Below are 18,986 nucleotides of genomic sequence, written 5' to 3'. Positions count from 1 at the left end.
TGGGCATACCTTTTGTAGAGACAGGAAGTAATGATCACCCAGCTAGTACTAGTACTTGTGTTGACAAGAAACTCGTGTAAACTCGTAAACCAACTTCTCCTTCTGGTGCACCCACAGATCTTATTAGCTTTCGTGCTGATAACGTATTACAAACTAATATAGAATATATTATATAGAGAGAATTACAAGAACAAAATTACTAAGAGAATATAGAAGATTTTCATTTCATATATCAATCACATATCTTACAATGGTTTATATAGGGCTAGAGTTTGTAGGTTACAAGTAGCATGAAAAGCTAAAGGGTGTAAAATGAAAAGCCAAAGGGTGTGAGAATTAATGGGGTAAGTTGTAAGGTTAAAAGTCATTCAAATATATAACAGTAATATATATTTACATTCCTAATTTTCTTCTCTTCTTCTTTTTCCATTCCCAACAATCTCTCTCTCTGTATAAATATTTTATTTATTTTTTTTCCGTTTTCAAGCACAATTATCTCACAACTATTTAAAGGGCAGGTGTTTCTTTTGTTTTCACATTCTTTGACTGTGTAAAGTTTTGATTTTTACTGTTTTACAATCTTGGATTCATCATAAACTTTGTAAAGTTTTGATTTTTATAAATCTCTTGGTGAAATTTGGTTGATGGGTCTGTTAATTTTGATATTAATTCACTCTTTGTGCTATTCAAATGGATTTATTAATTGTTTTCTAGTAGATTGTAATCTGTGTTCAACTGTAGTGTAATGCTAATGGTATAAATTTTCAGGGATTTTTGTGTGTATGAATTCGATTATATAGGTTTCGAAAAATGTGGGGTTTTTAGATTTGGTAAATGATGGAAGAGAATGGAGAAAATGGGGATGATCAGGGCTCTGGATGGTTGCAAGTGAAAAAGGTTGCATTTTTAACTTTTGCCTTTATTTGTTTAATTTTCTATATGGAATTTATTTTCTAAAACTTGATATTGTTGGATGATCCTGTTCGAAATTATAATAATATGACCTTCAAATTTGACTTTTCACCATTTATCACTATCTCTGCCTTATACATTGTTATAGGACAAAGATTATTTAATGTGTCCGGAAAACATTTTAGGTGGAGAACCGCATTCTTGTTTTACAAATGTTTTCATCTTGTTAGGAAAAAAATGAAGGTATTTTAAGGAAAACAGTTCTGAGAGAAGAAGGAATATTAACAAATATTTTAGTTCAAATTTGGAGAACACGAAATAGAAATGGTGCAGGACGGATTACGGTTAGATGAACAACTTAAGTTCTTAATTGAACTATTACTTATATAATTTTTTCGTAATGATTGCATTACGCTTTAGTGGAGAAAATGTAAAGCCAGAAAAAGGTCCTTAATTATGTGTTGTGTGAGATTTGAAATTTTAACTGTACATGACCTTGTGAATTGAGACAATTGAACTGCTTTTGTCGTAATTATGTTTTCAAAGCTTATCTTCTGTTGCTGCTCTAGGCTCTAAAAGTTGAAGTCAAGAGTGTCATTTAGTTGAAAAATTTGTACATATATAAAAAAGCCTTCAAATTTCTGGTCAGTCCAGTAAGTAATCACTCTGCCGCACTCGGGGCAGGTGCCATTAGCAGGCTCCTATTCTCTATCAAATACTGTGGATTGCAAGATAAATATAATGTCCAAGATTTTGCTATTGATTTTCTGTCATGTTTGTTTAGAGGCTGTTGTCATTTGTAAATTAATCTAGTTTTGATGCTATAAGCAGATTACCTTTTGATTTTATTTTTCAGAAGCATAGAAGTAGTTCAAAGTTCTCTCTGCATGGTTGGGTTGGAGGTCGATCAGGAAGGCCAGCTCCAAAAGCTTTGCCTAGTCAGCCTTCTTTAAATAAAAGAAGGTCAAGTAATAATTCTGCTACTCAGGATTTAAAAGCAAGGGGAGGTCCTGTTGTACATGCCGTGAGTTCTGTTTTAGATCATTCATCTATTACAAATAAAGATTCCGCACTTGACAAATGTATTGTTAGTAACAATTTCCCTTCTGGAGTGGTGAAAACTGGAGAAGGTTTAAGTTTTGATGGCAGAGCTGGAGATGATCAAAAGTTATCTGGAAAGGACAATCTGGTTGTGATTCAGAAGATCAAATGGGGTGATTTAGATGATGAAGTTCTAATTTTGAATTCTGGAAATATATCTGGAGGTCAGATCAAGTTTGGTGGTTTTGAAAATGATAACTTGGTTTTTAGGAAGGCCGGAATTGGTGATGTTTCTGGCACATGTATGACTGCTAGCTCCAGATCTGTAAAGAGCACACTCAGTACAGAAAGATGCGAGGAAGATCACATGCAGGAGTCATTATCATCACCCCAGACTAAATCTGTCGAAGAGAATTTGAAAGAGGGTGTAGCTTCCGAAGAAGTCGATGTTCATATAACAAATGATCAGATACCTAGTCTAGGTAGTGATGTCCCGGGCTGCGAGAAAGCAAACCATGCGCATACCAATAGCGAACCCTTGAATTCTAGTTGCCCTGACAGTGAAAGTACCATACGTGAAGTAGGAGCAGGATTATTTACAGAACCTTTGGCATCTGATATCACATGTGAAACCAGTGATGCAGTAATACCTGAAGTAGCTATTATGGATGAATCTCTAAGCACAGTGATAGATATTGTAGATTCTGGTTCAGTATTACCTGAGAAGAGTGGTGATGGGAGTCCAAAACAATCTACCACTCCAGAGTCCAATGAAGACTGTGCCAATGGAGAAAAACAGTCATTACTTGATGGATTCTTGGAAGTGCATACATGTACCGATGAAGATGAAGCAGTTGAAAGCAAGGAGAGGTTTAGGCAGCGGCTATGGTGTTTCCTCTTTGAAAATCTTAATAGGTCTATTGATGAACTTTATCTTCTATGTGAACTAGAATGTGATGTAGAGCAAATGAAAGAGGCTGTCCTTGTTCTCGAAGAAGCTGCATTTGATTTTAAAGAATTAAAATCTAGAGTTGAGGAATTTGAGACAGTTAAAAAGGCATCTCCTCAGTTAAGTGACAGGGCACCAATGACATTGAAATCTGATCAGCGCAGGCCACATGCACTGTCATGGGAGGTTAGCATTTCGCGTCCTTAACCATTGTATGATCTTAGAAATTTTGTAATTATGAAAAGGTGCCATGAAAAAGATGCATCATCATCTGTGTACTGCTAGGTTTGCCATATAATAATGTAAAGTACATAATTGTATGATCGATTTAAAGTACTGTGGTACTAATTCATATCATAAATTCGTAATGACAACATAGTGGCATCTGAAATTTAGTAGGGATAATTACAACTAATGTTAGTTCTGAAAATAGAAGACCTTATGTCAGATGTATCCAGCACTCATATGATTTGCTTTCAAAAGAATATATGCTCATATATTATATATTCGTAATTTTGTTCACATTTAAGACTTTGAGCCTTGGCCCTTGGATGATTTGTAATCTTCTATATGTGATCCGTACTCTGCACTTATTAGAATTGTAGAAAGGGAAGTTTCAGTACATTTAGTTCAATAGCGAGATTCAATTGATTGAGCTGGGTCGTTTGCAACTCCAGTCCCAGGTTTATATTCAGTACATAGTACATGCCTTCTTCTTTATAGACCTTTTGTTTTATACTTGATTTTACTATAATTTGATGTATGCTTGTACATTTATTAGTTAAATTATGTGTTTTCTTTTGTCATTCATTGAGATATTGGGACTGTAGCTTTCTGCTTATGACTGCAGGTTCGTCGAATGACAACTTCACCCCACAGGGCAGAAATATTATCTTCATCTCTTGAGGCTTTTAGGAAAATTCAACAGGAAAGAGCTAACATGCATGATGCTGGAAGGCAGGGATTCGATCATTCAAATACATATACTAAAACCATTAATAGTATGGAGAAGCACACCAGCGGAACTGATACAATATCTGATTGTAAAGCATTAGCAGAGAAGCCAAGAAAGCAGAGTGGAGTTATAGTTCTCGCCCAGGGAAACTCAAGTAGAGAAAAGAGGAATGTTGAATCAAGCAGGTGCAACAAAGTGAAGTCACTGCCAAATGGTCGTACCTCTATACAGAACCAATCGGTCTCTGAGTTAAATGCTTCTAAACATACTCTTAAAGATTGTTCAGCTGTTAATGTAACTGGAAAGTGCAAGAGAGAACTGATTGGACCAACTTCTGAGCTGGAAAAGATTATACCGAGAAAGGATAGATTGTCAACTGACACTATTGCAGAGAGACATTCAGGATATATGGACAACCTTAAAAGACAAATTCCTCTCTCTGAAAAGGATAAGGAAAAGAAACTAGTTTCAAGTGTAGATTTGTGGAAATCCATGGATGCTTGGAAGGAGAAGAGAAATTGGGAAGACATACTTGCAACTCCTTCACGTTTTTCTTCCCGTTTTTCATATTCACCAGGCATGACAAGAAAGAGTGCAGAGCGTGCACGGAATCTGCGAGATAAACTAATGTCTCCTGAGAAGAAGAAAAGGACTTCCGTAGATCTAAAGAAGGAAGCAGAAGAAAAGCACGCACGAGCTATGAGAATTAGAGGTGAGCTAGAGACTGAGAGAGTTCAGAAGCTTCAACGAACCTCAGAGAAACTGAACCGTGTTAATGAGTGGCAAGCTGTTCGCAGTATGAAGTTGCGAGAGGGAATGTTTGCTCGGCACCAACGAGGTGAATCTCGGCATGAAGCTTTCCTTGCTAAAGTCGTAAGAAGAGCTGGTGATGAAAGCAGTAAAGTTAATGAAGTTCGATTTATTACTTCACTAAATGATGAGAACAAAAAGATTATTTTGCGTGAGAAACTTCAGGATTCTGAATTGAGGAGAGCCGAGAAACTTCAAGTTATGAAAATTAAACAGAAAGAAGACATGGCAAGGGAAGAAGCTGTCTTGGAACGCAAGAAGCTCATTGAAGCTGAGAAGTCGCAACGTCTTGCTGAGACGCAGCGAAAAAAAGAAGAAGCTCTAGTGAGAAGAGAAGAGGAACGCAAAGCATCAAGTGCTGCACGTGAGGCAAAGGCTATAGAACAAATGAGAAGAAAGGAGGTCCGTGCTAAAGCCCAACAAGAGGAAGCCGAACTCCTTGCTCAGAAACTAGCTGAAAGACTCCGTGAAAGCGAACAGCGGCGTAAATTTTACTTGGAACAAATACGAGAAAGAGCTTCGATGGATTTTAGAGACCAATTATCCCCTTTCAGGCGTTCTTTGCATAAGGAGGGGCAGAGTAGGTCTACAGCAATTAATAATGGAGAAGTGGATATGGCAAATAATACTTCAAGTAACATACACGTCGTTCCTCCAACTGGAAGTACAGTACTTCAGAACTCATTGAAAAAACGGATTAAAAAAATCCGTCAAAAGCTTATGGCTCTGAAACATGAATTTGTGGAGCCTTTAGTTAGTCCTGAAAACTCTGGTATTGCATACAGAGCAGCAGTGGGGACTGCAAGGGCAAAAATTGGGAGATGGCTTCAGGAACTTCAAAGACTTCGACAAGCTAGAAAAGAAGGGGCTTCAAGCATCGGATTAATAACTGCTGAAATGATAAAGGTCCTTATATATGAATATTTATTTATAAATTCCTAAAAGAAGATAATATATTTGGTATATTTGTTTCTCGAAATATGGAAATGTGTTCCAAATATTTGTCGCAAATCATGATTTCTTTGTAAATTTACTAGAAATCCAACCTAAAGTAAATTTTTTGTTGGTCGATGTCTCTATATTTCTAATTTGACCTACTATTTATTTTGACCAAATTTGATATAGTTTCTGGAGGGAAAGGACCCTGAGCTGCAAGCCTCTCGGCAGGCAGGTCTCCTTGATTTTATTGCTTCTGCTTTGCCAGCTTCACACACATCGAAACCTGAAGCATGCCAGGTGACAATATACCTTTTAAGACTTTTGCGGGTAGTATTGTCATTACCAGCGAACAGGAGTTATTTTCTTGCACAGAATCTTTTGCCTCCAATGACTCCCTTGTTGGCTGGAGCACTTGAAAACTATATTAAGATTGCAGCATCTTCAAATATCCCTTCTTCCACCAACTTACCATTAGATAGAACATTATTTGATAATTTGATATCGATCACTGAGGTTTTAGATGGGTTTCTATGGACTGTAACTGTAATCATTGGTCATGTAAGCAATGATGAGCATCAGCTACAAATGCAGAATGGTTTGCTGGAGCTTGTTATTGCCTATCAAGTTGTACACCGATTACGAGATCTTTTTGCACTTTACGATAGACCACAGGTGGAAGGATCACCATTTCCGTCATCTATTCTCTTAAGCATCAATCTGTTGGTAACTTTGACGTCCAGATTTAGAACAGTGTCTTCCATTGATTGGGATTATTCTCCTAGTGACACAGTTCCTGGAATTGATCTTAAAGAGGAAAAACCCTCTGTGGTTGCCCTTTTGGGATCTACGTCTTTGTATAATTGTAATAAAGATCACGAATTACCATTATCTATTGTAGATGATGCTCTTGCTGTATCATTGCCAGAATTGCCTGAGGATAAGCCACTTGAGGAATCATGTACAAGTAGCATAAACGAAAAAGCTATTGAGAGAAACACGGATAAGGTTCAATCTAATACCATTAAGTTGGATACCCCAGAAGCTCCGAAAGCATCCAGGAATCTAAGAGACGATAAAGTCAAGTCATCTGTTTCTAGAAAGGATGAAAAGAGCTCCTTATCTAGTGTCTCGGTGGAAATTAAGGAAGAAAAATCGGGCCTCAAGCAACCTGTAGCTTTTCTTCTCTCTGCTATATCTGAAACTGGTCTAGTCTGCCTTCCTTCTCTGTTGACAGCTGTCCTGCTGCAGGCTAACAATAGATTGTCTTCTGACCAGGTAAAGTTTGTTCTACTTATAGACATGTATAAGCACAGGAACACACTCACATATAAAATGTATCATTAGATTTATTGCTGATTTGATCTGTCTGTAGTGAATTTTTTTTCATATAGTCAAAACATTTTTATTAGTCCATTATCTTCTTTACTATAAGATCTTGTTAGTGAAGATATGATGATACTTCAGATATATCAAAATTTTTCCATATAGTCAAAACGTTTTTATTAGTCCATTATCTTCTTTACTATAAGATCTTGTTAGTGAAGATATGATGATACTTCAGATATATCCACCGGGTAAACCTCACGGGCTCATGTAATAGCCTGCAAACTACGTGAACCAAGGTAAACCGCATTTAAGCGGCAGGCTCTGGCTCAGGAGGCATAATCATAAATTCTCCTCCCGTGTGATTCGAACCTGTGACCAAGAGGATAGTTATCCCCTCTTTAACCAACTGAGCCAACCCTTGTGGGCACTTCAAATATATCTGCTTCACATATTGTTAGGTTTCTCATTGTACAAATATACCTCTACTGATTTTAGTATGAATGTACTAAATTTTCTTTTTACTTGTACTTTCCGTTTAATCTAGAAGCATCGAACCCAAAACTAATTGAGTGTCTAGCTTCATTATATATTAACGTGGCCCCTTGTGTGTAGCTTTTTTTTCCAACCAAAATGCACAGTATATTATTGATCTGGAACTGATCCACTGTTAGGTCTAGCTTATAATGAGAGTAAAATGTAGATTGTTTACATGGAGTTTAAGCTTTGTGCAAATTGTGTGCATGAATAGAAAAATGTGTACATAGATTTTTAAAGCCATTTAGATTGTGTAAATCCGTTAATAATCCATTAATGCTGTCTGTCAATTCGCTGTAAAGTGGGAGCTTTTCGTCATTTCACCATTCAATTTGTTTGGTCTCTTTTGCCCTAATTCATTTAATTTGTTTAATTACCAACTCTTGTTTTCTCAAAATCTTAAAATACTCTTTACTAGTCCAATTATTTTAAACAAGTGAATAATAATTAAATTATATACAGTTCAATTATTGTCAATAAAACTAACTTATCATAAAATAACACTAAAAATATCTTTCATTTTTCTTCCCTTATCCTGTCCTACCCTTAACTACAAATCTCCCACAAATCTCCCGTAAGGAAACAGCCATTCGTGATGGCTCACCCCCAGTTACTGGTGGTAACACTCTCCTATCATTAATCAGAACCCTCCCATAATTATTAACATCCTGATTGTACTTCTCCACCTCTAATCCCACTTCATCTACCTAAAAAGTCGTGGAAGAATGAGCCAGTGGATTCAGTGACAAGATCGGAGGAGGATGGGTGGGGTGAAGAATTTAACTCCTGGAAGGGGGTGAGATTAATGAGGTTGAGTGCCTGTAGTGTGGGACTTGGTGTCACCATGTTAAATCTGTGAGCGGAGCTTCTGTGTATGGGGATTTAGTGATTTGGATGTCTGCTCAATGTGTGTAAAAATCGAGTGGAGATGTGTTCAAGTACATGATAAAATGTGTGTTGATATGAGGTTTTTGTTGCAGCAGTGGGGGTGGATGGAAGATACAATGCCCCCAGCAGCTGGTTGTTTACCTGAATGTGGTGGTGGTGCAGGTTATAATAAAAAAATGCAAGAAATTGGTAAATTAGTTAACGGCGTGAATGGAAAACTAAAATTTGTAGACAAGTAGCTTGGAAAGAGGTACACAATATGCTATCTGCAAATTACAGAAAGGGGAAACTAGAGTTACACTATATTCATTTTACTCTTACAATGACTATATGTGCTCCGGTCCCATGCTCATCTAACTAAACTATGTTGATAATGTATAGGTCAGTCTCCCTCTTAAAATTCTTATAAAAATCTTTTAAGTTTCAGTTCTCATATATTTTAGGAATCTAAGATGAGAGAATATCTTATCTTTGTATTTTGGGCAACTTTTGTATTCCTAAAGAAAGTACTAATTTATTCTCAATGCATGTAATTAAATTTCAGCTTCTTGCATTCCTTTTAATAAAGAAGTGTATATATTGGCTTAATTATTAAAAAACAAACATGACCTTTTTACTTGCTATCTTTACGAACCCCAGTAGTAATTGCAAACAAGAAATTGTTTTGATCGGGAGAGATGTTTCTTCAGTATTCTGCAAATGTGGTTTAGTGCCTTTGCTTTTCATTGTTTGTTGATCTACTTAAAGAATCGGAGGAAAAAGATATGGGAGACAGTGCTGCATCACATCAATGTGGACTTAATAGTGATGTTCGTAATGCTAAAATTACAGATTTTACCTGGAGTAATTTTTGTTGTTTTTCCCTTTTTACTCCAGAATTAATAGAGTTCTTACAGAGGTAAAAGTGTAATCTTAGCACTAGGGAGTGGGGTATGTTTGACTGTCTACTCTTCAGTTGCTTTTTCTGTATAGACTATAAAAATTGTCAACATGTTTTTTTCCCTTTTGTCGTTGTCTTCCTTTTGACTCCAGAACTAACAGAGCTCTCAGAGATTAAAAATCAATCTTAGCACTAGGGGGTGGGTCTGATTGACTGTACTCTTCGGTTGCTTCTTCTGTATAGAAATTGTCCCCACATGTTTTACTTCCCTGTCATACTTTTTTCTTATGCATTATATTAGTTGATGCATCTTGTTGTAATTGGATAAAAATTGCTATGTCTAACCGTCTAAAAGAGAAAGAATGAAGATGTTTAAAAGGACTTTATGTAACAATTTCCATTAAATAAGCGGAAGGTTACTACTCCTTGGGCTGGTTAAATTGCCATCTGATTGTAATTTATGTCAGGGATCACATGTTCTTCCATCTAATTTTGAGGATGCGGCAACTGGAGTGCTGAGGGTGCTGAACAATTTAGCTCTAATTGATGTTAATTTCATTCAGATTATGCTAGTAAGTGCTATTTAGCTTTAAAACCTCTATTTTTTTTCACTTTTCTACTCTGAGTTGACCTTTTCTCTTGCATCATTTCAAATGACAGGCCAGGGCAGACCTAAAAATGGAATTCTTCCACTTGATGAGTTTTCTACTATCTCATTGTACAAGCAAGTGGGGCGTTGCTCATGATAAGGTGGTGCAAAGACTTGTCACTTCTATTTCGTAACTAGTTTTTCTTCTTACTAGGCTATTGCAATGTTAAATTAACTAGTGCGCTGATTGATGGACTACATTCATTGGATTAATGATCATAGTATTATATGATTGAATGAGTGTTCATTAGAGACATAATATATAGTTTAAAACATAACAGATTACAAAATCACTATGCTATGCAATTAATATGCTTTGGCTACTGTTTAAACATCTTCTACTCTTTTTGACAAGCCACCAGACTGTGTAATTCCCCTTGTGGAAAAAGATAGAATTTACAGGGCTCGGCTATGAAGAGCAACAATTGGACTTAGGTTTGTTGGGTCCAAAGACCTGGTACTTTTGTGTCGTGTACCTTTACGTGTCGTGTACTCAAAGGCCAAATAGAAAACGACCCATTTAGGGTTCGTGTACTTTCGTGTTCGTATAACTCCGTTTTGTGTCGTTCTCGTGTCGTGTTTCGTGTAAAACTGAATATTAATATTAATATTAATATTAATATAATTAATTAAATAAATAAATGAAAATATTGAATTTTTAGGTAAAATATATACAAAAATATATAAAATATATACATTTAAATCATCTATACTTACAACATTATAAATATATGCATTATTTTTAAAGTATTCATTATAATTATACATATTTATATTTAATTAATTTAGATATTAATATTTATAATAAATATTACTCTTTTAGTCCCATCCAATTGTTATCGTTTTTGAGAGAGTGTTTGACATGCATTTTAAGATGAATATAAAATATAGTTCTATAATTTATTTTTAAAATTTTCTTTTTCTGAATAAAAATAGAATGTTAAAACTTTTATTCAGAAAAATATATTTTTTAAAAAAATATTACAGAACTATACTTTTTATTCATCTTAAAATGTGTGTCAGACACTCTCTTAGAAACAATAACAATTGGGAGGGACGGAGAGAGTAGTATTTAATTAAAAATAGATTTATTTCGTGTACCTCGTGTCGTGTCGTGTACCGAAAGGATAAACACAAAACCGACACAATATCTCATTCGTGTATCTCGTGTCGTGTACCTGTCAAATTCAGAGGTGAAATGTATGTGATGTGTAAATTGCAGAGAAGTAATGACGAAGATGATCTACATTGTATATCAGGAATGAATGTGTTGGTTACATTACAGATAACTCTACTCAGATTATATACATCACACAAGAAGCTTCTACACACTATAATTCTAACTAACTTGTAACAAACTGTGATGACAACTGTGATGTCACAATGATGTAGTCTCACTCTCTGTGTTTGCTATATTCTTGTTGTGTTGGGAGGTCTGCTTATGATATATAACAACATTCCCCCTCAAGTTGGAAGTGTGGAAGAGGTTGCACACACCCAACTTGCTGCAGAAGGAACTGAGAATAGAAGCACCCAAGGCTTTAGTGAACATGTCTGCAGGCTGAAGTTGAGTAGAAACATGTTGCAAAGTAATGAGTCCTATTTGTAGTTTATCACGAACAATGTGACAATCATGTTCAATGTGTTTAGTACGCTCGTGAAAAACAGAATTATGAGCAATGTGAATTGCAGAGCGACTGTCGTAGTGAAGAGTAATCAGTGTTAAATTCTTTATGCCAAATGTAGTAAAGAGAGAACGCAACCATACTAGCTCACAACACGTATCCGCCATGCTGCGGTACTCAGCCTCAGCAGATGATTTGGAGACAGTTGGTTGCTTCTTGCACTTCCAGGACACTAAAGAAGAGCCAAACAAAACACAATAACCCGTTAAGGAGTGACGAGTCTCCTTGCACCCACCCCAGTCAGAGTCACAAAAAGCCTTCAGAGTGAGTGGAGCAGTAGAGGAGGACATAAGGAGACCTTGACCAGGATCTTTTTTAATGTACCGAACAACTCGATGGGCTGCCATTAAGTGATCATGGCGGGGAGTTGCTAAGAATTGGGAAAGTACCTGGACAACATAAGCAAAGTCAGGACGAGTGACAGTAAGGTATATTAAACGACCCACCGAGCGACAGTAAGAAGAAGCTGTAGATGCAGGTAGAAACGGGCTGTTATTGTCCTGTAAATTATGATTTTGTTCCATCAGAATAATTGATGGCTGAGCATTGATGAGACCAGTGTCCTGAAGAATGTCAAGAGCATACTTACGTTGGTTCAAGTAAATGCCGTGCGTGGATCTAGCAACTTCGATGCCTAGAAAATATCGAAGAGGACCCAAGTCTTTGAGCTGAAATTTAGTGGCAAGATAAGTTTTGATGGTGGTAATAAGATCAACATTATTGCCTGTTACCAATATGTCATCGACGTAGACAAGTACAGCTACCAATTGACTGTGCAGATTGAGTGTAAACAAGCTGTTATCGGAGTGTGATTGAGTAAAGCCATAATCTTTCAAGGCAGATGAAAATTTGACAAACCAACATCGCGGGGCCTGTCGTAAACCATATAGAGATTTGCAAAGTTTGCATACAAAAGCAGAGGGATCAATTATCTGAGATACAGATGATACAGACGATAATTGCAGGTATCCTGGGGGTAATCACATATAAATTTCTTCATGAATATCACCGTGAAGAAACACATTGTTGACATCCAATTGAGAAATAGACCAGTTTTGAGTAGCAGCAATGGCAATTAACACACGAACTGTGGTCATTTTGGCCACTGGAGCAAAAGTCTCGAAAAAGTCAAGACCGTATGTTTGGGTGAACCCCTTGGCAACAAGGCGAGCCTTGTATCTATCAATGCAGCCATTGGGAAGATATTTAACTTTAAACAACCACTTGCAATCAACAATATGTTTATCTTTTGGTTTTGGTATAATTTGCCAAGTATGATTATTTTCTAAAGCATTCAGTTCAAGCTTCATGGCCTGAAGCCAATTAGCATCTGTAGAGGCTTGTTTATAGGTGTAGGGTACACGAACAGCTGCTGTAGCTATTAGAAAAGATTTATAGGAAGGAGAAAAACGATCATAAGAGATGTACTGATGCAAAGGATAAGTACCTGAAGCCAAAGGCAGAGGAGAGGTGCAACTGGTGATCACATTCTTTGGAAGGCCTGTAAAGTCTTTGAATCTGCTTGGTGCCTTACGAGTTCGAGAGGGTTTCAGAACTGATGGAACAGGGTCTGATGAAGAATCATTGGGCACAGATGGAGAAGAATTGTTTGATAGACTTTCAGACACAGACAAGAGAGGTGAAGAAGATGTCTCAGCATCTTTGTTAGCATCATGAGATATAGTACTGTGCGGTGAATTATATAGAGTAATATCTGGTGGAATATCAGGAGGAATAGGAAATTGTGATGAGGGTGCACTGAGAGTGTCAGTTTTACATTTTCCACAAATGTAACATGTCTAGTCACATACTGTTTTCTGGTATCAAGGTCAACAACCTTGTAACCTTTTTGATTAAACGGATAACCAATGAACACACATTTCTGAGAGCGAGGAGCAAACTTATCAGTGTAGGCAAGTTCATTGGAAATAAAGCATAAACATCCAAATGGTTTCAGATGGTTATAGTCAGGTGTTTTGTGAAAGAGTAATTCATAAGGAGACTTATAGCCAAGCATTTTTGAGGGAAGAAGGTTGATAATGTGTGCAGCAGTGAGCACACAATCACCCCAGTACATGATGGGTAGATGGGACTGAAATTTTAATGCACGAGCTACTTTGAGTAAGTGTTGGTGTTTACGTTCAACAATTCCGTTTTGTTGAGGTGTTCGAGGACAACTTGTTTGGTGAATGATACCCAAAGAAGTTAAAAAAGATTGGACGCGTTTGTTAACAAATTCAGTTCCATTGTCAGACCGAAGGACTTTGACGGTAGTATCAAATTGAGTTTTAACATACAACAGAAATTGTTAAATTAAACTGAACACCTGAGTTTTATCAGAAAAAAGGAAAAGCCAAGTGCATCGTGAAAAGTCTTCTACAATAGTTAAGAAATAATGACATTGTCCATGTGTGGGATATTTGCAAGGACCCCACACATCACAATGTACAAGATCAAATAAGGCCAGACTATGAGAAGTACTAGTAGAAAAAGAAAGTTTATTCTGCTTTGCAAGATGACAGATGTCACAATCATTCAATACATTGGATGGAATATTAGGTAAATCAGGAATATGACTAAGAACAGTGAAAGATGGGTGTCCTAGTCTAGAATGCCAAAGCTTGTGTAATTCTACAGAGTGTTGTACTTGTACTGAATGAGTAGATAAACCAGATGTATAGTCAAACAGTTGAGGTTGAAGCTTGTACAGGCCATCCTTGAGATCACCAATCTGCTTCCTCATCCTCATAGCAAGGTCCTGAAAAATACACTCATTGGAAGTGAAGATAAGATTACAATGATTATCAGTTGTGAATTGAGCTACTGACAACAAATTGCACTGAAAGGTAGGAACATAAAGCACATGTTTAAGAACAATATCACTGGTGAGGTGTATTTCTCCGGAGTGAGTAACACTTGCTTTCTGGCCATTAGGAAGATGCAGTTCAGATTGCATAGGAGTAACATTTACCAAGAGTGTACAATTAAAAGTAATATGATGAGTTGCCCCAGAATCAATAATCCAGGAAGTGTCTCTAGTAAGTACACTAGTGTGATTAATAAGAGTGGAGGCATGTGATTGAAAACAAGTACCTGCCATATGAGTTACTGTATTAGTCTGAATCCACGGAGCATTGGAGGAAGATGCAGCCTCAGTTGTGGTCTTTAACTTTGCTTGTAGCATAGCAATGATTTTCTGATATTGTTTATCAGACAAATCAGGGGAATCAGCCGCCTCATCGGAGATAGATGATGATCCTGAGGAATTAGCTGCAATAAGCATTGCCTTAGGTTTGGGAGTAGCTGTTCTCAATTTCGGCTTAGGTTGCCCATGTAAACGATGCCAATCAGGATATCCGTGAAGAATGAAACATTTATCTTTTATGTGCCCTGTTCTTTTACAGTGATCACAAGTCAGAGTAGAGTCAACAGTCCTTTTACTGAACTTTTGAGGACCTGCTTGATTAATTCTAACAGACAGTGCTGAATTATCACTCACGGGATTAGAAATATGAGTGAAGTTTCGTTGATTTTCTTCTTGAAGTAGCATTGAATAGGCATGAGCAACATCAAGTAATGGATTCATGAGAAGGATTTGACCTCTAGTGGAGGTGAATTGTTCATTTAAACCCATAAGAAATTGACTAAGCTTGATATGTTATTCGTAAGCATCTAATTTCTGAGAACTATGACAGGCACAATTGCAATTCGCACAGATACATCTAGGAATAGGTGACAAACTGTCCAATTCATCAAGTAAACCACGAAATTGAGTAAAGTACGTGGTTATAGACTTTGTACCTTGAGAGAGAGACGCTAAATCTTTGCGTAACTGAAATAGACGTGGCACGTTAGTTTGTGCATACCTAGCAACCAAATCAAGCCAAATCTGATGAGCAGTGTTCATATAAACAATGCTTTTGCGAATCTCAGATGACACATAATTAAGTATCCATGATATAACCAGGTCATTGCTTCGTTTCCAAAGAGTTAATTGATGTAACTCAATAGGTTGAGATAAGGAGCCATCAATGAAGCCAAGCTTCAATTTAGCAGAGAGACCAATCTGAACAGATCGACTCCAATGATGATAGTTGTTATTTGATAACAATTCAGTAACAAGTGATAGACCTGGATGATCTGCAGAACTGAGATAGTAAGGGTGATTGATATCGATCGTCGTAGAGAGGTCAGATGTATTTGATGCAGTCGCCATTGATGTAGATGCAGTTACAGCGGAAGCATACGATTTGCGCATATCAATTTAAGAGAGATCGAGAAATCGAAAGAGAGAGAGAGAGATTTAGGAATCGTATGGCTTTGATACCATGTCAAATTCAGAGGTGAAATGTATGTGATGTGTAAATTGCAGAGAAGTAATGACGAAGATGATCTACATTGTATATCAGGAATGAATGTGTTGGTTACATTACAGATAACTCTACTCAGATTATATACATCACACAAGAAGCTTCTACACACTATAATTCTAACTAACTTGTAACAAATTGTGATGACAACTGTGATGTCACAATGATGTAGTCTCACTCTCTGTGTTTGCTATATTCTTGTTGTGTTGAGAGGTCTGCTTATGATATATAACAATAGTACCTTTTCGTGTCGTGTACTCAAAATGCAAACATAAAAACTAAATTTTCGTGTCGTGTTCGTGTCGTGTTAAAAATTGCCGGGTCTAGGTCCAACTAGTTAACTGTGTACACCTTGGGGTATCACTTTCTTCAAGGTGGAAAAAATATAGTAGAAAGTATCACTGGAAATGTCAAAATGGTTAAAATTATTTTTTTCATTATTTTATCACAAGTTGGGTCTTAGTTAACAATATTTAGGTTGGGGTATGCACTTTCTTCAAGATGGAAAAAATGTATATCAGAAAGTATTACTGGAAATGGCAAATGGTTATATATTATATTCTCATTATTCTATCACAAAATGCTGTTTGAGCCTCCGTTTTTTAGATTTACAATTAGGAACCAGTTTATGCCTGTCATCTGTGTGCAAATTGGATTTCGGTTTCAGGTTTACTGTGTTAATTAATAGCTGGGAAAAAAATATTTAAACAGTTCCTAACATGTTTTTTCATTGTATTCAATATAACTTAATCTTTCACCAATTCAGCCTGAAGTCGTTTTAAATTCCACCAGCGTATTTATAATTATAGTTGTATATCATTGATGTTGGGATATGCTGAGCACTGAGTACTCTTTCTGTAGTTCTAAAAAGATAATATACAATTCTGTAAAACATTGGCCAACTTGCTAAATTTGTTTGTATCAGATTGGATTGCTTCTGTTTGAATCATTATTGCTCCTCAGCTACTTTGCCTTGTTCCATTATGGAAATCAAGCTGTTCTACGATGGGGGAAGAGCCCTACCATTCTTCACAAGGTTAGTAGATCCTAACCGTCTTGTCTAATCTTTCATTATTTTTTTTTATATATACGTGAAAGATCTAAAACACAATGTTGGAAGAGCAGGTGTGCGATCTGCCTTTCGTGTTCTTCAGTGATCCAGAATTGATGCCCATTATGGCCGGGACTCTAGTTGCTGCTTGTTTTGGCTGTGACCAAAACAAGGATGTGGTTCAGCAAGAACTCAGCACAGACATGCTCCTTTCCTTACTTCGATCATGCAAAAGTGGATTGCCTGCCTTTTGTCCCCGATCAGCCTTAGAAAGTCGTCCAATGGATGAGGTTATTGAATCTATTCAATTAGGACCTGAACCTAGAAAACTACAGGGTGACATATCGCAAAGATCAAATCGTTACAATGCAAGAAGCAATCGAGCTTCTGGAAAAGGTGGGGGCCCAGGAAATAGTACCAGAATACTTAAGATGCGAAATACAAGAGACTTTAAACCTTTAAAATCATTTGAAGAGAAGGGTTCAAAGCACAATCAATCAACTTCAGAGACTCCATATAATTTGATGCTGCACTCTAGGTTCCCGGAGAGCTTCATCGATAAAGCAGAGCAATTCTTTTCAACAGATGTGACCACTAGTTTGGGTGAAAAAACATGAGTTGGAAGAAAATTAACCCTTCCATGCAACAGATTTGATGTAATTAAAGTTCGCTGGAGTCCTAATATCTCATAGAAACGTGGTTCAGAAAATGGGGGTATGATCTATAACAAGTTGTACCGTATTATAGCGTGTTTATTTATTATATATTGCGGTCTATTTTAATCATTTTAAACGTAAATATATCATGATATGCAATGTAGATAAGAATATGAATAAATAAAGTAATAGAACAAAAATATTTGAGAAATTATAAATTAGACTGTTTTGTGAAAAAAAAATATTATCCCATTAATCAACTTTGCCACCTAAGTAGAGATTTTAAAATGCAACAGCCTCCGAGATTAGGAAGACATTGGACATTGACTAGCCATACCATAAAAATCAATAAATACTTGAACCAGATTGATATATATGGCTTATTTAACCTTTGGAATGATAATTACCAGATGCTTGATATGTCATATATCAAAGTAACATAAACACATGATGTGCTATATATTTGTCCTTCAAACTTTGACAACTACTTGTTGTTTCTTAGTGCTAACAATGTTTAGTGACACTTACTAATCATTTACATTGAAATCTGATAATTAGACTCACTACAACATCAACCAAATCTTTAAGAAAGAACAAGAGAAACTGGCAAGGCTGTTCGAATCTTGTAGTGTCAGAACTGAGCAACAAAGGAACTAGCTGAAAAGTGAGCAAAAGGACAAGAAGGGCATTGCACAATGCATATGGTTGATGATAACTTCAGCAAGTACGATGCAATCTTATATTTGGGGTCATTTTTATAATTTAAAATCAAATACTAAAATTTTCAAATTCAAAGAGATTGTATACTTGCATACAAATATTGATATATACCTGGCAAAAAATGGATATAGATGGTTTTGGACCGATAAATATGGATTTGGATTGGTTTATGATCCAAATCCATATTTGGTCCATATTCAAACAAATGTGGTTTTGGACTGGTTTGGATAGTTGTGGTTTTGGACCGGTTTGGATAAATTATATTTTACTAAACTATATTTGTATAATAATTTTGTAAACATGAAATTATTATTATTTATGTTATTCTAATTTTTATTAGGATATTATAAATATAACTATTATGATATCATAATATAATAATAATAAATACAAGTCTTGTTCTTTAATTCTCAAAAAATGCTTCGTGGGCCAAAAGGCCCAAAACTCAAATGGATTGATGATGTGGCTTATACACTTTATTATTCTATATTCTATCGTAAGTAAATATATATTGTGTCCATTATGTTGGTATCCGAAAAAAAATATTATTTTAGCGAGATTATTACATTATTAATTATTATTTTAATCGAGGTTCAACTATAATATTATTACAGGAGAAGG

The 18,986-nt window shown here is 36.1% G+C and overlaps 1 protein-coding gene across 1 annotated transcript; it reads left to right on the top strand.

Moving 5' to 3' along the window:
- The first annotated feature begins 419 nt into the window (after positions 1-419).
- Positions 420-17,774, top strand: LOC141693225 (uncharacterized). Its single transcript, XM_074498241.1, has 9 exons — positions 420-518; positions 769-897; positions 1,769-3,088; positions 3,753-5,573; positions 5,793-6,881; positions 9,702-9,806; positions 9,895-9,984; positions 16,864-16,974; positions 17,064-17,774. Exons 2-9 carry the CDS (start codon positions 835-837, stop codon positions 17,604-17,606), a joined length of 5,142 nt encoding a protein of 1,713 aa, XP_074354342.1. The 5' UTR covers positions 420-518; positions 769-834; the 3' UTR covers positions 17,607-17,774.
- The last annotated feature ends 1,212 nt before the right edge of the window (positions 17,775-18,986 follow it).

This window comes from Apium graveolens, chromosome 10 (assembly GCF_009905375.1).
Source record: "Apium graveolens cultivar Ventura chromosome 10, ASM990537v1, whole genome shotgun sequence".
Classification (NCBI taxonomy): domain Eukaryota; kingdom Viridiplantae; phylum Streptophyta; class Magnoliopsida; order Apiales; family Apiaceae; genus Apium; species Apium graveolens.
The sequence above is the reverse complement of the archived record's forward strand: the minus strand, read 5'-3'. Positions and strand labels throughout refer to the sequence as shown.

Bases quoted from the DNA above. Each gene is read 5' to 3' on its own strand.
- LOC141693225 (XM_074498241.1), top strand. From the start codon at position 835: ATGATGGAAGAGAATGGAGAAAATGGGGATGATCAGGGCTCTGGATGG. The intron at 898-1,768 runs GTTGCATTTTTA...TTTATTTTTCAG, and splicing joins GATGGTTGCAAGTGAAAAAG to AAGCATAGAAGTAGTTCAAA. The intron at 9,807-9,894 runs GTAAGTGCTATT...TTCAAATGACAG, and splicing joins ATTTCATTCAGATTATGCTA to GCCAGGGCAGACCTAAAAAT.